General features: G+C 45.0%; 1 protein-coding gene across 2 annotated transcripts in view; it reads left to right on the plus strand.

Moving 5' to 3' along the window:
* LOC147008934 (plexin-A2-like) overlaps nucleotides 1-20,026 on the plus strand; it is a 297,247-nt gene that overhangs the window by 55,326 nt on the left and 221,895 nt on the right. For both annotated transcript variants that reach the window (XM_085864308.1, XM_085864309.1), the window contains 2 exons: nucleotides 1,946-2,060; nucleotides 12,420-12,620. In XM_085864308.1, coding sequence (XP_085720434.1) covers nucleotides 1,946-2,060; nucleotides 12,420-12,620 — 316 coding nt within the window. The remainder of the gene's footprint in view (nucleotides 1-1,945; nucleotides 2,061-12,419; nucleotides 12,621-20,026) is intronic.

The raw sequence follows: 20,026 nt of genomic DNA on the forward strand, positions 1-20,026 counted from the left end.
GCCACCTTTCTCTCCATGCTTTCTTAAAGAGGAGTTTCCTCCTCCCCATGGATGCCAATGTATGTATGGGGATTCTCTGTTGTTTTTTTCCTTTTAAATGCTGAACATCAAGCAAGGAAGCAGCACATACCATTTTTAAAGTCTTTGGCATGACTTGGCCGGGGTTTGAACTACCAACCTCCCAGACTCGGAGTGGATGCTGCAATCATGAAATCTGGGCAGGTGATTGGCAGAAAGGAATGTGATGGGTTGTGTGGGGGTGGGGGGGGGCTCAATGAGAATAGAAGAGAGCATCGGTGGGTATGGGAAAAGCACAAGATAACAATGAGCACATTCTTGAAGGACTACATGGAGGGAGACAAACCAGCAGATACAGGAAGGTGTTTCCACAGACAAGAGAATACATGACTGATGGAATGGACAGTGAAGAACTGGGGAGAGTAGCAAGGTGTGGTATTCTGAAAGTTGGAAAGGACAAGGGAGGAGCGAGGATAAAAGTGAGGTGATGGAATGCTGAGAGTCCACCAACCTGTCTCTGGTCTGTGGGAAGTACACCTTGATACTTGGACTTCTAGCGAGATGTGTCAATATGCATGGAGAACATTGCACTCGATGATCTCCAGGCTGGCAAGACGGGAAACATCTACACCATCCTGGTGTGGGACCCATTTACTTGATGATACTTCAGAAGAAGCTCTTGTATATGACAATGAGCTCTGAGCAGCTCAGAATGGACAGGCCCTAATACCCCTGCAGACCTTTTTGGCCCTATGAACCCTTTAGAACCCGAAGACCCTTTAAAACCCTTTGACCCCTTTTACCTTTAAAAGCCTTTCAACACCTTTAGACACCTTCATCCTTTAGACCTTTTATACCATTTAGACTCCTTGACCCTTCAGACCCTAAACACCCTTGAGACCCTTACACCCTCAGACCCTTTAGATATGTCTGACATCTTCAGACCCATTTAGACTGCTTGGAATCTTGACCGTTTTGAACTTTGACCTTTAGACCCTTTAGACCACTTTGATCTTTTTAGACACTTTAGGTCCCTTTCAGATGCCTTTAGATCCATTTAAATCCTTGAGATTTTAGACCCTTTCGACCACTTAGATCCTCACTACCATTGGAACATACCCTTTAGAACTTAAGACTGTTCAAACACTCGAGAACCTTTGAGACGTACACCACACAAACATCTATCGTGTTCTTGCAAAACACCGACTATACTTTTTTTCGCAAGTAATGTGCAAACTCTACCCACCCCAGAGGGTGAGTACTCTGCTCGTATTATGTAACTTTGAAACGAAAGACAGTATGGAGCCAGTGTCAGTGGCAGTTCATGCAGTATTAATTATCTGTAATTACAATGTAAGGGTTCGCCTTTCAGCTTATGAGAAAATACAATGTCCACCTGGTGTCCCATTCCATGTACATTTCCTTTCTTCTCTCTGTCATGTTACCTTCCTGCTCCTCCATAAGCCAAGACTATAGATACAAAAAAACGCATCTTATTTTGACGTGCCTTCTATGGTATTTCATGGTCACAATGGTGTACTTGATGGCTGTAGCAGCCACTGCTTTGTTTTTCTGCTTTAGAAAGAGTTGCACAACTCATGAGGTTGATGGCAATCTATGCAACAAGTCATGACAATACAAGTCTTGTCCATGCATGGTTGCTATCACAATTATTGTTACAGCATACAGTATATGGATAATGTAGTAGCATCCGCCTTAGGATTAAACATGCTCCTGAGGCCAGTGAGCATAGTTTCAGTTAAACTTGGCATCATCAGGTATAAGTTCTAATATATAAGTTATATAATGTATAAGTTCTAACGGCCTGAACTATTTTGTAGGTGTTAGCACTTTTATTATTGAAATTGAATGAAAAAAACACATACGTATGTATACGTATATCTGCTTGGTATCGGTGTGCTTGTAGATGTCTTGCATGCGTCGAGAGCAGCTACCACTGCCACTGGTGCAAGTATCGGCATGCTTGTACCCACAACCCAGCTACTTGTGCTTTCCAGGAGGGGAGAGTTCACATTGCTGATGTAAGGTTACCCTTTTTTACGCACATGTTCACTCGTAAAAACTTCAAACTTTGTGTGTGTTGATTGCACTTACATATAAATGAATGCATTTAAAGATATAGATTCCCACAACTGCCAAGGCGTGTGTGTATTTGTGTGTGCATGTGCGTGTGTGTGTGTGTGTGTGTGTGCATGCGCGCATCCTCCATAACCTCAAAATCATGAAACCTAGTAGCCTGAAACTTTGCATATAAAGGGAACTCCAAGGGAGTACATGAATGAAAATTGGGTGTTTTGGTTAATTAAAACACCCCTTATGAAGACAATGAATGGCCTTACTTAATTATCCTTTATCAAGTCTCATCCTTGGTCACCTCTGTCCCTCACTGGGGTCTTAATTCACCATTTTTTTTGCCTGCTCAACGATGCCTTGATGTGGACCAGGCCGCAACTATTTCTTAATGATAAAGCTTTTTTTTTCACTTTCCTCATTCATATCATTGAATGCCTGATCATCATACCTATGAATCATTGGATACATTGTAATGCATATAAACCAGCATTCATGGCTTTATTTTGTAATGTACTGAAATGGAAGATGCTTAGCAGGCAGACACGAGCGGGAGGACAGTCGAGCCGGGCTGTGTTGTACAAGTGCGAGCGCGAGCGTACTCTGCTCGTGGCTCTCCTTTATTGCGTATTAGCACACTCACGAGCCGGACGACTCCAGCATTACTACGACGCCTCAGGCGGCGCGCACACCTTATATCCCTTGCCGATACACTGACCCCCACGACCACTCCTCCCATCATCACTCCCATCATGCATCATCACCATGCCCTTCCCCGTAGGCCCGCAGACTCCACCACACTCCTCCCCCCTAAAACTATGATTATTAAATGATCACCATTATAAGAAGCATAAAGAACCCGAAGGACTCCGTATAATAATCATGAAAATAAAATGAAAACAGCGAAGTATAACAGCACACCACATCATATAATGTGTCGATGCAAGCGAGTGGAGCAGCAAAGGCCAGGTTCCAAAGACGGAGGTGCACAAAGCACCCACCACACTCTGACCGCGTTACCGATATGAAGCAGCAAAATGAGAAGCACAGCAGCACTACGCAGCAAAAACGCCCCCAGGCGGCCCATGCTGACATGGCCCTCGCCGAGGTCGTGGCGACCTTTCGAGCCAACCTCCCCCGGCACCATCAAACGCCTCCGGCCCACTCCCCCCAGGCAGACCCGACGTAGATAAACATTCCGAGGCCGGAAGCCCGCTGTCTGGAAGCCGTGGCGCCAGCCTTGATAGACCTTGGCCGGGGGCACTGAACAGCGCCGCTGGCTGTATGCATTTAATGCTCCAAAACAACTCACGCACCACAATCAGTTGAGACGCCAACGCCCGTCCAAACGGCCTTGAGCGAACACAGAGAGCTGCACTCGCAACCAGAGGTGGGGGTAACGCCGACCAGGGCACCAGTCTTGGTTCCGAGTCGACCTCCGAGACCCACACGGCCGCTAGACGGGAGCAACTCCATTTAAACCACACTGCAATCATAGGCTCGTTACAAATCATTATGAACATTATTCGAAGCATTGCAAACTCATTTTTCCGTACAGCGCGCTTTTTTGATAAAATCCCAGCACATGACAAAGCAACTACCTGCGGCCCGGGACAATGGAAGGCCAACCCAACCTTTTTATTCGCCACCACCGCTCCTGAAGCCCCCACATCACATTGATCATAATACAACTCCCATTGACTGATCTCCGCCAAATCCACTTTCACACGGGAACTGCTGGCATTTATTTCAACAACGTTAAACTGCATCACTAGAGCAAGGAAAAACACATATGCCATGAACAACAACCCACAACCCACATCACGAGTCCGTTTCTTGGTTGTCGACTCGATGTTGTGACTCGCGACTCCCTTTAACGCCACGGGCTCACCGCCACCTGTTGAAGCTGCCTGAACAACACCGACGCGCATTGCCTCACGAATACTGCCGAAGCGCGGGAATCCATCGCGAGCGAAGCGTGGGAACTCATCGCGAGAGCTGATACGGCTCTCGCCGCTCCCGAACCGCACATCACTGCCGCCGGCACCAACGAACGGTCGCTCCCGCTGCATCGACGCGGCCCCCGCCGCCAGAGCCTCGCCCTCGGTACTCGACGAAGGCCTCGAAGAGAGCACTGGCACATCTGGAGGTACGAACCGGAGATCCAGTCCGAGGTGCGCCAGCCAGTCCCGACCCAAAAGGGGGGGCCCCTCCCCTCGTACAACAAACACCGAGAGCCGGGCGCGTCGATCTCGGTCCTGCTGCGGTGCCCCTCCGCTCCCGGTGCGACCGTGCTGCGGTGCCCCTTCACTCCCGGTGCGACCGTGCTGCGGTGCGCGCCCTCGTCCCGCACCGCTAGGCGCGCGAGCACCCTGCGGCACTTGTGCCATCGCGCGGGCTCCGGGCTGCGCGACCTGCGGCACTTGTGCGGCCACCGCGTGGACCTCGGGATTAGCTGCCATGCCCCAGCTGGAGCTACTCATTACGTCCTGGCCAGCAATGGCGCGGACATCCGTGAGTGTCTGCTCGACAGATGAAGCAGTCGCGACCGCCGAGTCGAATGTGATGTCGGTCAACCGCAGAATGGCTGCTACCATCTTTGCGTCTCGCAGACCAGAAATAAAATGATCTCCGAGCCGCGCCGGACGCTCCTCCGTCGTGAATTTGCACGGCACAGCCGAATGCGATGCGCGGGCAGCACGAGTGGACTCAATTCGACACCCGATCCGTGCCTCGATCACTTCAACCTCCCCTGCCACTGATCTTGTCATCTCCGGATCAATTGGAAGCAGGTTTTGACCCGGGACGGAAGGATCGTTTCGCACACCGCCATCTATGACTGTAACAATGGGCGATGACCCTCGGCCCACACACCGTAGACGACCTCGAGTGCTCAGACCGCCGTCCGAGTGATTGCATTGCAACGCTCGCCCACGACCCGCGCCGTAGACCGTGCGCGTGGCCGTGCGTGCCTGGCCCATCGCGATGACCCCCAGACCATCTGTTGTGCCCCGACTATCGAGACCTCGGACATTCTCCAGAGCTTGCGCGACGTCCCACGCCGCGTTCGAGCCGAAACGCGTGTCCTCGACAAAACGAACAGTGAGCGCGGCCGTTGCCCACTCGACGTGGCCGAAGTCGATTCCGACGAAGGCGGGCACGCGTACGTTTGCCGTGCACCGACCCTCTGCCATGCTTGTGCTGGCGAGACCTTTGGCTCCGTAGCTTGGAACCGCACGGGTCATTCGCCGCCCTGCACACGCCGATCCGAAGATCCTCGTCGCCAACTGTAATGTACTGAAATGGAAGATGCTTAGCAGGCAGACACGAGCGGGAGGACAGTCGAGCCGGGCTGTGTTGTACAAATGCGAGCGCGAGCGTACTCTGCTCGTGGCTCTCCTTTATTGCGTATTAGCACACTCACGAGCCGGACGACTCCAGCATTACTACGACGCCTCAGGCGGCGCGCACACCTTATATCCCTTGCCGATACACTGACCACCACGACCACCCTCCCATCATCACGCCCATCATGCATCATCACCATGCCCTTCCCCGTAGGCCCGCAGACTCCACCACATATTTCATTTCCACACATGCCATAACCTCTAGAATGTCTTAATCTCAGCCAAATTTAAATTTTTTAACTTCTTTATTGACTTCAACAGTAGTTCCAACTGCTAAAAAAGAAAAGTGTTTCTTTGTGCAATTTTGACATTGCTTGACATTCCGGGCATCTCTGGGTATGTGGTGTTTAAATGACCGATTGGCGATCGCTAATCGCTTGCCAAGCCAGCCGTTCCTTCTCAACCATTTTGTTGAAGTGCTTGCTTGAGTGCTTAAGGCACTTGATGAGCACTCTGCAATATTCAAACTGTCATTGAACACATAGATCGACTTGAACAAGGTTCAGGGCCCACTCACCTGCGTTTGGCCTCATGTTGTCATGCAGTGCGTTGGGTGGTGGCTGGCTCGCTGAAAATGTGCAATTTTATTTTATACCACATTTACCCTTTTTGTGCAATCTTCTTTCATTATAAGACCCGTTACTTTGACAGAGAGAGATAGGTACATATACTGTATATATAAAAAATTTAACGTTTCGTTTTTTTTTTTTAAGTTTCTTCAACCATTTTGATGAAATGCTTGCTTGAGTGGTTAAGCCACTTGGCGAGCGCTCTTCAAGCTTCGATGGCGATATAGCAGCGTACTTCTCCTTGGGGACATTTCCTGTGTTAGGAAGGTAAAATAAATTAGATGATTACAATGAGTAAAAAATGTTTTCAGTTGTTACAAAGCAGTGAATTGCCACATCACGGCAGGATTGTTGAGAGGTACACACACTCGCTCTAAGCTGTCTTGCCTGGGTTCAAATCCTGACCCAGCTATGAGCCGTCATCCCGGTGTCCAATAGGCAGGGTGATTCATCAACGTGTGCGCCGTCTCTCAGATTGATGTTAAACTAGATTTCGCATCTGCTGGAATCACCCCCCTCTCTCCTCTCCTCCTCCCCCCTCCCCACTCTCCCCCAACCCCTCTCCCTCCTCTCTCACCCCTCTCTCCTCTCTCACCCCTCTCTCCTCTCTCACCCCTCTCCTTCCTCTCTCACCCCTCTCCTTCCTCTCTCACCCCTCTCCTTCCTCTCTCACCCATCTCCCTGCTCTCTCACCCATCTCCCTCCTCTCTCACCCATCTCCCTTCTCTCTCACCCATCTCCCTCCTCTCTCACCCATCTCCCTCCTCTCTCACCCATCTCCCTCCTCTCTCACCCATCTCCCTCCTCTCTCACCCCTCTCCCTCCTCTCTCACCCATCTCCCTCCTCTCTCACCCATCTCCCTCCTCTCTCACCCATCTCCCTCCTCTCTCACCCATCTCCCTCCTCTCTCACCCATCTCCCTCCACTCTCACCCATCTCCCTCCACTCTCACCTCTCTCTCTGACCCCTCCCTTCTCCCCCCCCTTTTCCTCTCTCCTTCCTCTCTCCCTCCCACCTCTCTCCTCTCCTCCTGTCCTGCTCACCCTCTGTTAAGGGGACTGTTAAGGACTGACAGATTGGTTTTGGACTTAAAACTGCTTCCCCACAGTGTACACTACCATGTACGAATCAGATTCGGAGTGAGCCAACCAGAGGGGTGCAATGGTCGCAGCATGTGCGAACATGCATGCAGCCATGCAGCCAGGCCTTTGCCAGGTAGATAGCGTAGGTTTTAAATGCTCCTGCCCGGTTTTATATAGAACAAGGTTAAAAAGATGTATGTAGAACCAGGCATCAAACCAGGTTAAATAGAAAATGTTGATGTTTCGGTGCATTTTATTGTCCTTCCCTCCCCTTTTCTTTCCCTCATGCTGCCTTCCCTTCCCCTCCCCTTGTGTGCCTCCCCTTCCCTCCCCTCACACCACCTTCCCTTCCCATCACATTGCCTTCCCTCCCTCTTCCCTCACGCTCCCGTCTTCCCAAGCCCCCTTCCCTCTCCACCCCTCATCTTCCTGTGATTTCCGCATGTTGTTTTAACGTACCCCATTTCGTTCAATCCTGTACTAACCCCCCCTTTCTCCACAAGTCCCCCTCTCCCCCATCGCTCCTCCCGGAGTGTATAGTGACATTTGGTGGGGCATCGCTCTCCCCCCCCCCCATTTCCTTGCTCTTCCCCCTTCCTCGCTCCACACCCCTCCTCCCTCCCTCCTCAGTTCCCCTTGGTCTCCCCCTTCCTCACTCCCCTCACCCACTCCCCTCACCCACTCCCCTCACCCACTCCCACTCCCCCCCACTCCACCCTTCCGCCCTCCCCTCTCTCTCTCCATCCTCTCTCCCTCCCTTTCCTCCTCTCTCCCTTTTCTCTCCCTCCTCTCTCCTTCCCCTCTCTCCTTTCTCCCTCCCCCCAATATCCCCGTCAGCAAAGCGATGGGTTGTGTTTGCTCGTGTGTGTGTATGTATGTATATGTATGTATATATATATATATATATATATATATATATATATATATATATATATATATATATATATATATATATATATATATATATATATATATATATATATATATATACATGTTATGGCCCCGGGGTTCGAAGTTCACCATAAGGAGAAGCACTTGAGTTTCTCTCGAACACCCGGTCCTAAGGACGCCGACCACAGATATCTCCATGGTCCAACGGGCTGTTGTTCTTGCACAGCTGGAGCCACATGACTTTGACGCGGAGCAGGGTTACATTTCGATGTTTCCGCGATAGCTTTCTTTTTGCTCACCAGCTAACTCGAGGCCATGCCCATGGTGCTGCACCTGGTGATCTGCTTAGCGGAACAGAGCAAATCACGTGGGCTACGATTTCCTGTCTAACTATGCTTGTACACTGTGTCGGACCAATGAAGGAAAGGACAACCGAGAGAGATTTGAAATAACGACCAATAATTATTTATTTAAACCCAAACAAGCAATCATATAAAAGTGAGTATTTACAGGCAAGAAAGCAAAAAGCCCAAAGGAGAAGATTTAACCAGAACACATATTCTTGTCAAATCTTATTTACACAAAGGACACATGGCCATCATTCAATCCAGGCAGAAGAAGAAGAAAATAAGAACTCAGAAGTAAAGAAAAGTACTAAGAAAAGAAAAGTAGGGTTGATTCTTTCCCTCACCTCACACTGCCCAATGGGGCTGTCAGGTCAGGTCAGGTCTGGGAGCATGTGCCAGAACAGCGTGTCGCTGCGTCCACTTTCCACCGGTACTTCAGGAGCCTCCGTCTGGCCACACCCAGGCAGATGCCAGGCCCATCCCCATCTCCTTGAGATGTCGGTTTACCTGAGATGCTGCAACCACGAGGCACGTGGTCGACCCACTGGCCTCTTCCACTCACGAGACTCCCTCGCTGAGATAATCTGGTAAGCAGGATCAGTGTCAGGAAAATGACCCACATGTCCATACAGCCGCAGCTGATGCTCACGGACTATGCAGGTAACAAATCTCATCCGAGTCGCTCTCAGCAACCGCTCGTTGGACACAAAGTCCGACCAGCGATAGCCAAGGATTCTCCGAAGAGACCTGGTACCAAAGGAATTAAGTCTCCATCTCAGATCCTTGGTCAGAGTCCAGGTCTCGCATCAGTGAAGGTCCTTGAATGAGAACATACCAGCTCACGGTGTCCCGGAATCGCAGACGCTTTCCAGAGAAGCAATACGACCTTCCTTAAGGGGCTGTCACACCTTCACGTTTTAGCCAGCGTATGGCAAGGTATCAAAATGTATGTAAAATGCTGGCGTACGCTGAACTATTGATGTTTTTTTTCAAAGTTTTGGGCGTATAATAACGTGTTGGACGTATGCATAACATATTAGTAACATACACAGAACGTTTTAATCACATATAGATAACTTATACCAACGAATGCTGAGCGTGTTGTCGGTGTTCACAACCTATGCCCAACGATAGTCTAACTTATGCATAGCGCACGGCAGCGTATCGCCGACGATCACGTGGCGTGGGCTATTCATAGGCTGCGGCTCGACGATTCAAATCATAACCGCACTAGACATCGAAGTGTGAAGCCACTGCCACACCTTGACGTTTTAGCCAGCGTATCCCGACGTATGAAAAATTTGCCGAACCAAGCTGGCACACGTCGAATACGTTATGGGTAAGTTTTGTATACATTAAGAACACGCTGGCATATGTCGTAGTTTTCTGGCATACGTCGAGAAATTTTCAGCATGTTGAAAATTTCTCAATATATGACACACGTTCCGCATACGCTGGCATAAGTTGTAGGCACGCTACACGATCGTTGACACACGTCGACACACGTTACTTGTACGTTACTCATAAGTCGAAACACGTCGAGGTAATGATTAGCGTCAGTGTTCCAGACTCCATGGTTTTTTTTTGTTTTTTTTCTTCGGTATGACGGTGATGTTGACACTTCGATTTCTAGTGCGGTTATGACTTAAATCGTTAAGCAGCAGCCTATTAATTATATTATATTATATTATATTATAACCGCACTATAAATCGAAGTGTCAACATCACCGTCATACCAAAGAAAAAATATATATATATTAAAAAAACCAAGGAGTCTGGAACACTGACGCTAACCATTACCTTGACGTGTTTCGACTTATGAGTAACTTACAAGTAACGTGTGTGGACGTGTGTCAACGATCGCGTAACGTGCCTACAACACGTTACTCATAGGTTAGAAATAAGTTTCGGGTACGCTAAACATTACCTCGACGTGTTTCGACTTATGAGTAACGTGTGTCGACGTGTGTCAATGATCGCGTAACGTGCCTACAACTTATGGCTAGCGTTATGCGGAACGTGTGAGTCATACACTGGCATACGTCAGAAAATTTCAAGCATGGAAAATTTGTCTAACACCTCGGCGTACAAAGACGTATGCCAGCGTACTACAAAAAAGATAGCGTACTATGACGTATGCCAGCATGCTCTTAACGTATACAAACTTACCCATAATGTATTTGACGTGTGCCAGCATTTTAGCCAAATTTTGCATACGTCAGGCATACGCTGGCTAAATCGTCAAGGTGTGACAGGGCCTTTAGGCATAATCTGGCAACACAAACAGTCGATCAGCAGGTCATTGAGAATATTTCTGATCAGATTTTCAGCGGTCCCAGTGCCCTGTACGGCTTCTTTACCCTACCATAATGTTCTGGCGATTGCTCTACCATAACATACTGGCGATTGCCCTTACCATCAGCCATTTGTGTTTGTGTGTGTGCATGGTTGTTTAACACACATTCAAGGACCATATGTCATTTTTGAAAGTGCTTGAACAGAAGCCTCGGGAGTCGGCAGAGTTGCCGCTTGCCAGATGTGTAATCAATTTGATATTTATTGTATTTTTACTATTATTTTAACTCCAAAAGGATTACAATTGATAATTGCAAAAATGGTCAAATATATGACAAATCATGTGAGTTTTACATCAGAAGCAACCATTCTGTCATCTCACGGTATTTTATCATCTCACAATATTTTGTCATTCTGGAACAGGGAGAACGTGAGGTCGGTGCAGGAATTTGGAATTTTTTGGGGTCTGGTGCTGAGAATTGCTCACCTACTCTTTGTGAAGGACAATGTGGAATATTTAAGGTCCACCAACTGATGTTGGCTGATGGGACATCCGCTTAATGTCCATATGAAGGGTGGCACACACATTGATTAATCACCCTCCCTGTGAAACACCAAGATGGCAGTTTATAGCTGGGTCGAGATTCAAACCCAAGCTGGACAGCTTGGAGGCGAATGTGCGTACCTCTAGGCCATCCTGCTAGCCTAAATGATGCACCAGGGAGCGATTTTTATTTTTTATTTTTATTTTTTTGAATCTCGGCCTTGAACAGAGCTCGGACTTTGACAGAGCTCGGAAAGAATGCGGATGGGTGTTTCTTGGATTTTCATTTATGCAGTGATGCACACACAGTAAGGATGGTCAGCTGTAGCCAAGGGTGTGAAATGAGGAAATGTACTGTAGCTGATAAATTCTGCAAAACAACAGCTTTGGTAGTAATGGTAGAAGAGGGGCAGAGAGACGACTGCTCTACAGTGGCCTAGGGGCTGGAAGTTAACAAAAAGTGAACTGTCACCCACAAGCCCAATTGCCTTCGACTGTACTCGATCAGAGGTAGAGGTACATGCAGTTCATATTTTTGGCAGGGCTGGTTAGTGGCTTAAGCATGGATTTGTGATTATTACCTCTGCCACTGAAGGTGCACGTAGATTATGTTTTCACCTTTGTTTTGTCTGTCTGTTTGTTTGTTTCACTGTGAGCAGCATATCTCAAAAAGTTGTGGACAGATTCAGACGACATTTTGTGGACAGATTAGGTGTGTGACAGAGACAAATTGATTAGATTTTGAGGAAGATCCAGCTCCGGATCCGGATGCAAGAATTTTTTTTAAGTAATTCTTCACTATTGAGAGATCGGGCCAAAAACGAGAGTATTCCACGATATCTCAAAAGGTTGTGGACGAGTTGTGACATAATTAGGCAGATGAGTTAGTTATGTGACAAGAACAAGCTTATTAGATTTTGGTTAAGGTCCTGATCCAGATTGAGCCGATCAAGTGGGCTACAAAGTGTAAACTGTTCAGCATGGCGGAGGTATGCGTTCTCCCGAGTGCCATTCTTGTCTTGAAACGGCATGTATTTATTGTGATGTCTGTGAGATGGAATTATTAAAAGGAGAAGGTATGTGTTTGTGTGTGTGTGTACATCATTTGATTTTTTTTTTTAATCAAGTAGACAGGTTTAATAAAAGTGTCATAAAATGTATATTCCTATTCCAGGATTGCCCTCAACTGCTGCCTTCGCCGGAAATCTTGATCCCTGTTGGGATGGTGCGACCAATCAACCTGAATGCTAAGAATCTACCCCAGCCACAGTCTGGTCAGCAAGGCTATGAATGTATCATCAGCCTTCAAGGAGAAACTTTGACTGTTCCAGCACTTCGTTTCAACAGCTCGAGCGTTCAATGCCAAAACATTTCAGTAAGTAAAGTAGCCACCACCAACACTCACCACCAAATTTATAGATACCAACAACTGGTTGTGACCATGTGACTGGAGTTATTTAGCCAATAAGAACTGTGCCTTAACATCATGACCATTATCCCCTTCAGGTCATTTACTGTCACCTGTTTTATTTCATTTATCCTATTATGCAAATGAGCAGCACTTCAGCACAGTTTGTTATGTACTTGCCTTTAAGTTTACTTGTCCAGTTTTCATCCCTGATGTATTAAAACTAGAAGCACCCGCTCCCTACCGGAGTCGCCAGGGGAGTCATGTTATAACCTCTGCCACCGAAGGTGGACAGAGGTTATGTTTTCACCCCTGTGTATCTCTTTGTTTCTTTGTTACTTGCAAAATCGAAGATTTTTCAAATACTGTATATTGGTTGGTCGTGTGCGTTATTCTGTCTGTCTGTCTGTTTGTTTGTTTGTATGTCAGTCGCCTACAAGTCACAATTTTAAACCTTCACCACCTGGTAGAGTTCATCATAAGCAAGAAGTCTATTTTTTTGAGGTCAAAAGGTCAAAATAGGCCCAAAGGTCAACATAGGCTGAATTTCTAAAATTTTCTATTTTCATCCAATTGACTTGAAATTTGTTCACTGAATTTAACCACAAATTATTTTTAAGGTCAAATTTGTTTTATAGATTTTGCAAGTATCGAGCTCTGCACAACGTCATCTTCTTGTTACTTTAAGATGTTACTGTTACAAAATTTAAGATTTTTCAAGTGTATTGGTCAGTCGATTTTGTTATTCTGTCTGTCTGTCTCTGTCTGTCTGTATCAGTTTGTCTATCACCTACAGGTCACAATTCTAAACTGATCTTCATGAAACTTTACAAAGTTGTAGAAGTAGTCTGAACTAAAGGCCCAGTCACACCTTGACGTTTTAGCCAGGAATGGCAACGTATAAAAATGCACTTAAAACGTTGGCGTACGCTGAAGTTTTGAGGTTTTTTTTTTAAAGTTTTGGTCGTATTCATAACGTGTTGGTCGTATGCATAACGTATAAGTAACGGGCACAGAACGTTTCGTTGTGTTAAAGATAACTTATACCAACGAATGCTTAGCCTGTTGTCGGCATCCACAACCTATGCCCAACGATAGTTTAACCTAGTCATAGCGCGCTGCACGTATCGCCGACAAACTCGTGGCGTTCTCTGTTAAAAACCTGCCGCACACAGATTTAAATCATAACCGCCTGAAAATTGGAAATGTCAACATCGCAGTCATACCTTGACGATTTAGCCAGCGTATGCCGACCTATGAAAAATGTGTCTAAAACGCTGGGACACGTCGAATATGTTATGGGTAAGTTGTGTATACGTTAGCAGCAAGATGAAAAACAATGAAGTATGCTGGCATATTACGTGGTGCGTCTAGTACGTCGTGAAATTTCAAGCATGCTGAAAATTTTACGACGTACTCGACGTATGGCTCACAAGTTCCGCATACGCTGGCATAAGTTATCTGCACGCTCCGCAATCGTTTACACACGTCCGCCACACGTTACTTGTAAGTTACTCATAAGTCGAAACACATCGAGGTAATGTTTAGCATCCCCGAAACTTAATTTTTAACCTACGAGTAACGTGCTTTGAACCTATTAGTAGCGTGCTTTGAACCTATGAGTAGCGTGCTTTGAACCTATGTGTAATGTATCTCAAACGCACATTGGCGTATGTAGATGAATTTGATTGACGTCTTCCAGACGACCACAGAACTTTCTGAACGTGTTTCTAACTTACAGATACCGTATAATGGCGTATTGGCAGCGTTTAGGGGAATTAGTATATACAAATGGGCTTCACAAGAGGAACCCGTCAGTGTTCCAGACTCCATGTTGAGTAGATGTCAATGTCAGTGGCAGTAGCAGTAGCAGTAGTAGTAGTTCGAGAGAATTTAGTGATGTCGATGTTGGTAGTAGTAGTAGTTCGAGAGAATGTAGTGTTGTCAATGTTAGTAGTAGTAGTATTAGTAGTAGTAGTTCGAGAGAATTTAGTGATGTCGATCGATGTTAGTAGTAGTAGTAGTTCGAGAGAATTTAGTGTTGTCAATGTTAGTAGTATTAGTATTAGTAGTAGCAGTAGTAGTAGCAGTAGTAGTTCGAGAGAATTTACTGATGTCGATGTTGGTAGTAGTAGTAGTAGTAGTACTTTCAAGTAACGTGTTGCAAAGTGTGAACAACGTTCGTGTAGCGTGCTTACAAAACGTTACTCATAGGTTAGAAATAAGTTTCGGGTACGCTAAACATTACCTCGACGTGTTTCGACTTATGAGTAACTTACAAGTAACGTGTTTCAACGTGTGTCAACGATCGCATAACGTGCCTAAAACTTATGGCCAGCGTAGCGGAACGTGTGAGTCATACGCTGGCATACGTCATAAAATTTCAAGCATGAAAAAATTTGATAACCCAAAAGTTCAACGTTTAAAGCCAGCGTACTACCACTTATGGCAGTGTTTTTCAGCGTGGTCTTAACATATACAAAACGTACCCATAACGTATTCGACGTGTACCAGCGTTTTACACAAATTTTTCATAAACCGGCATACGCTGGCTAAAACGTCAAGGTGTGACTGGGCCTTAAGAAGCCGATTGATTTTGAGTTCAAAGGTCATCTTGAGGTTGAATTTATAAAATCGTCATTTTTCATCCGATTGACTTGAAATTTGAAGAGGATTTGCATAGCGTGTCACTGAATTTGGAAACTAATTATTTTTGAGGTCAGAAGGCCAAAGATCAGCCCGAGGTCAAACTTCTAAAATCATCAATTTACATCCTATTATCTTGAAAGTTGAAAAGGATTTGCACAGTCCATCACTGAATTGGGAAAGTAATTATTTTTGAGGTCAAAAGGTCAAAGGTCATCTCAAGTTCAAACTTCTAAAATCATCAAATTTTCTCTGAAAAATCGTCAATTTTCATCTGATTAACGTGACAGTTAAGCAGAAATTGCATCGTGCATCACTGAATCTGAAGACCAACTATTTTTTGAGGTCAAAAGGTCAAAGGTCAACTCAAGATCAAACTTCTAAAATCAATTTCAATCTGAAAAATTATTAATTTTCATCCAATTGACCTGAGCTTTGATTAAGATTATTAATATTTAATCTTGTCAAAATGGACAATTTTATGTATCCACCGCAACTTTTGGAGAAGAGTGGATTTTGGAAGTATCGTGCTCTGTATGATGTCTTTTTTCTTGTTTATATGTTTATATGTCAATCACCTACAGGTCAGATTTTTAAACCGATCTTTATGAAACGTCACCAAATCGAGGAGTTGGTCTTAAGCAAGAAGCCTATTGATTTTGAGGTCAAAAGGTAAACATAGGTCAAAGGTCAACAACTTCGGTGGAATTTCTAAAATTGTCAATTTTAATCCGATTGACTTTAAATTTGAACAGGAAGTGCATATTTGGTAATTGAAATCAACCACCAATTATTTTTGAGGTCAAAGTTATTTTATTGATTTTGCAAGTATCGTGCTCTACATGATGTCTTTTTTGTTCATGAACCAAGAAGTGGAATGGTATCCCAAGTTTCAGATAATCCAGACTCCAGAATCCCAATCATTCTGTTTGAATTTGGCACTCAGTCTGTGCTTTCAAGACTGAAGAACATGTTTTTTGACCGTGGGAAATTATTCAGGGTATACAATAGGCATCAAAAGTGTGAGAGAAGAAGCTTTGTTGTGAGAGATTCATACAGCAAAGATGATGAAGGTAAGTGTTCCGCTGATGGAAAAACTGTAATTCTGATTGAAGGTCACTTCCACGTCAAGCCTTGTTCAATACGTCAGAGACATTGATTTGTTTTGATCATTACATCATTTATTTCATTCAATTGGATTTTTATGATGAGACGATAATTAAAATACTTGTTGAGTTTTGAGCAAAAGTTTTTTTTTTCACAAGAGTACTTCTTTTCAAGTGTATTCAAGCATTGTTTGTCTATATTGTCGCGATCCCGGCTGTTAATATCTTCCAGCACGGAATACTGACGTTAATGTCCGAGCTTCAAGCAGTCCATGTGTGGACAAAGAGAACAACAAAACACACCACTGTGTTTCAAATCGGCCTCTAGGGGTAGGCACGATATTTTATTGGCTCGATTTCAAAAATGGCTGGAAACAGAATGGATTGCACAGCATAAAAAACCTGCCAGAACTCTTGACAACAATAGAGTTCCAAAAACAGGTTGTACAACTCACAGCTCCACTCAACGATAGCCGGGAATAACGATCACACTCGTCCCGATTTAACTCATTCCTTTTAGACGGAGCTATCAACGATCAGCGCGACTGTCCTGTCGAAAGTCTTGAAAATCACTTGAGAATCACATTTAAAACATGTGATTTGGAGCGCTCGATATATTTTTCCACTCGCGATCTTAGAGCCTCGTCTGTTGCCAACAATGGCGCCCTGGCTCTGACACGGTCTACCCACCACGTGCCGACCAGCCCACCAATCCCTGGGAGCCTGAAAAAGGTCACGTGACGTTGTGGGCGGGACACTAAATTTGGTGAGAACATGGTTTTTTCTCACAATATTTAGAATAGTCTGTAGAATTTTTGTTTTGTGGGAATAGGCCCACCAAAAATATCCCCCTCGCTCTGCTCGGCTAAATTATATTTTTCAGTGTAATGTAAATTTTTGCACCCTCCCCCTCCCCCAACCTAAAATTATGGATCCTTGCCTGCATATGGCCTATCAGTGGGTTACAAAACATAAACTGTTCACCCTGGCTGAGGTATGCATTCAACCGAGTGTCATTATAGTTATCATTATGGTTATAAGTAGTGCAGCAGAGTACGCACCCCACTGGCAATCTTGTTCCAAGCGTGCAACGCATTCTTCTGACACATTCCTTTATTTTAGCAGTGTAGAGGCAACAAACTGCTGCTTCGATCACTCCTGAAAATAAAATTAACAAGAAATAGAGCAATCAGAGATTGCAGACCCTCACCAGGACTTCTTTTGAGTGGTGTGGTTTTATAGGTTTTAAGGTAAATCCAATATGGCTGCCAAACCATATGACCAATGACATCATGTGTGTGAACCTTTTGTTCCTCAAGGACAGGTGGTCATGTATATGAAGTATATGAAGTATGTATATGAAGCAAAAGCATGCATACTGCTTATGTGTATATGTAATATGTTGTGGTTATATAGCTTGGATAATTCCAATTACACCCACCCACCCCCCCCCCCCCCAAAAAAAGGAAATGCCAATATGGGTGAATTTTTTTTTTCTTCCAAAACTTGATTGAATCAAATGAAATTTGCACGTGCACAACTTCAGGGTGTTCTCATTAATCCCCGGAAGTTTTCAGCTCCCTCGGTCAAATCCTCATGGAGGAGTATATGATACATGCATGCATACATACTAACACATGCTCCATTATATAGAGATTGAGCTACAAATTGTTCTGCTGTGATACAAGGCAAAGCATTACGTTAAAAAACGTAATTATTTACACTTTTATCAGGATGTTATGTCAGCTGTCCATCTGACAGGATGGTGCACGAGTAGTGCACTTACATTTCAGCTGCTTAGTCTCGATTTGATTCATGACCCCACTATTAAACTATTACGATGGAGATTTGCATGCGGGGCATTGCATCACAAAACGTGCCGTCCATTGAATGGGCTTAAACCTGTAAGCTGGGAACCTACTAGCATTAGCTGGAGACTGTTAAAGAACCGACAGCATCGATGCAAAGAGTAGATGAGTTATCCCCAGCACTGTGAACAAATTCTAAATTCCTGCCCACATCAGGGAAAAGGGAGACGTGGATGTGCTGGATGATGATGGCTGCAACCAAGCTGTCTCTGCCAGAGTTTCAGGAAGCAGTGCAGGATAGGGATGTTTGGAGACGTCTGATCCTGAATGTCACCAGGAGTCGGACACAACATGTAAGGTGGTCATGGGCAGCACATTTGAAAGACTGAAGTGAGGATAATGAGACAACAGACCCATGGAGGCGATTCCACAATCAGGAGAACAAGGGAATGAATGAATGCCAACACTCACTGTAGGATAGATCAGGAATTTGTAACTTGTTCAGGGTGCCGGCGATTACTTGCCTACTGTTCGCGAAGGACACTGTGGGATCTTTAATGTAAACCAAGAACCAGTGTTGACAGATGAGTCCTCTGGCTTAATGCCCTTCTGCGAAAAGTGCATGCATTGATGAATCACCCTGCCTGCAAAACATTTATAGCTGGGGTTGAGATTTGAACCCAGGCTCGACAGCTCAGAGGTAAGTGTGCACCTCTAGGCCATCCTGACAGCGCGATAGATATGGTGAGTTAGTGACCAACCTTACCGCTCAATAATTTTTTTTTCCCGTATTGAGCCATATGAGTGCACTTGAAAAGTTTGTGCAAAAATGAGTGGTGGGCAAGACTTGTATCAGCGACCTTGACAATCACAGCACTGCATGTGCACAAAAACTTTGTTGCAGTTGTCGATAAACATGATGCAGGCAATGCTTCACGGTAATTGATTTTCCAAAAGTTTCTTGGAGACGAAGATCTTCTGCCTCTATTTTGGTTTAATTGGTTGCCTTGAGGAAATTGATGTGATAGTATGTAGTATGTACGAGGGTAGTATGTATTCTCCAGTTCATTCGCAACAACGGGGAATACGTAATAGTATCAGACTATGGTTTGATTCTATTGCATGGTTTTGATGATCTGAATGCCACAATATTAAAAGTGAGAAGCGGGCGACATGTTTAAAACACGGAATTAATTTATTTTATTTTAACCTAAGTAGCATTCATTTAATTACCTCTGACATTGTGGGAGAACAGAGGTTATGTATTCACCCTTGTTTGTTTGTCTGTGAGCAGGATATCTCAAAAAGTTATGAACAGATTTGGATGAAACTTGGTGAACAGGTCGAGTGTGTAACAAGAACGAATTGATTCGATTTTGCTGAAGATCTGGATCCAGATAGTTGAATTTTAAAGTGATTCTTCACAATTGAGATATACTGCAAAAAAACAATACCTAGCACAATAGCTCAAAAAGTTGTGGACGGATTACGACAACACTTGGTAGACACGTTGGGTAGCAGACAAGAACAAGCTGATTAGATTTTGATTTTCCAAAAGTTTATTGGAGACAAAGATCTTCTGCATCTATGTTAGGCCCTTCAGTGTTAGGCCTTTCCTTAGATGGAAGGGTTTTAAAACTTCAACAGTAACAACAAATGTATTTTGGCTGTTCAATGCTGTTTTGGTTCCAACTAAAACATAAGCCTTAATGGCACAATAATCAACCAGCAAGCTATCTATATTAATGAACCATTTATACGTCTTCATGCTACTTCCCTGCTTCTTCTCGCCAGCCAACTAAAAACAACATAC

This window comes from Eptatretus burgeri, chromosome 18, assembly GCF_056783735.1.
Source record: "Eptatretus burgeri isolate ZD-2024b chromosome 18, Ebu_testis_v1, whole genome shotgun sequence".
Taxonomy (NCBI): domain Eukaryota; kingdom Metazoa; phylum Chordata; class Myxini; order Myxiniformes; family Myxinidae; genus Eptatretus; species Eptatretus burgeri.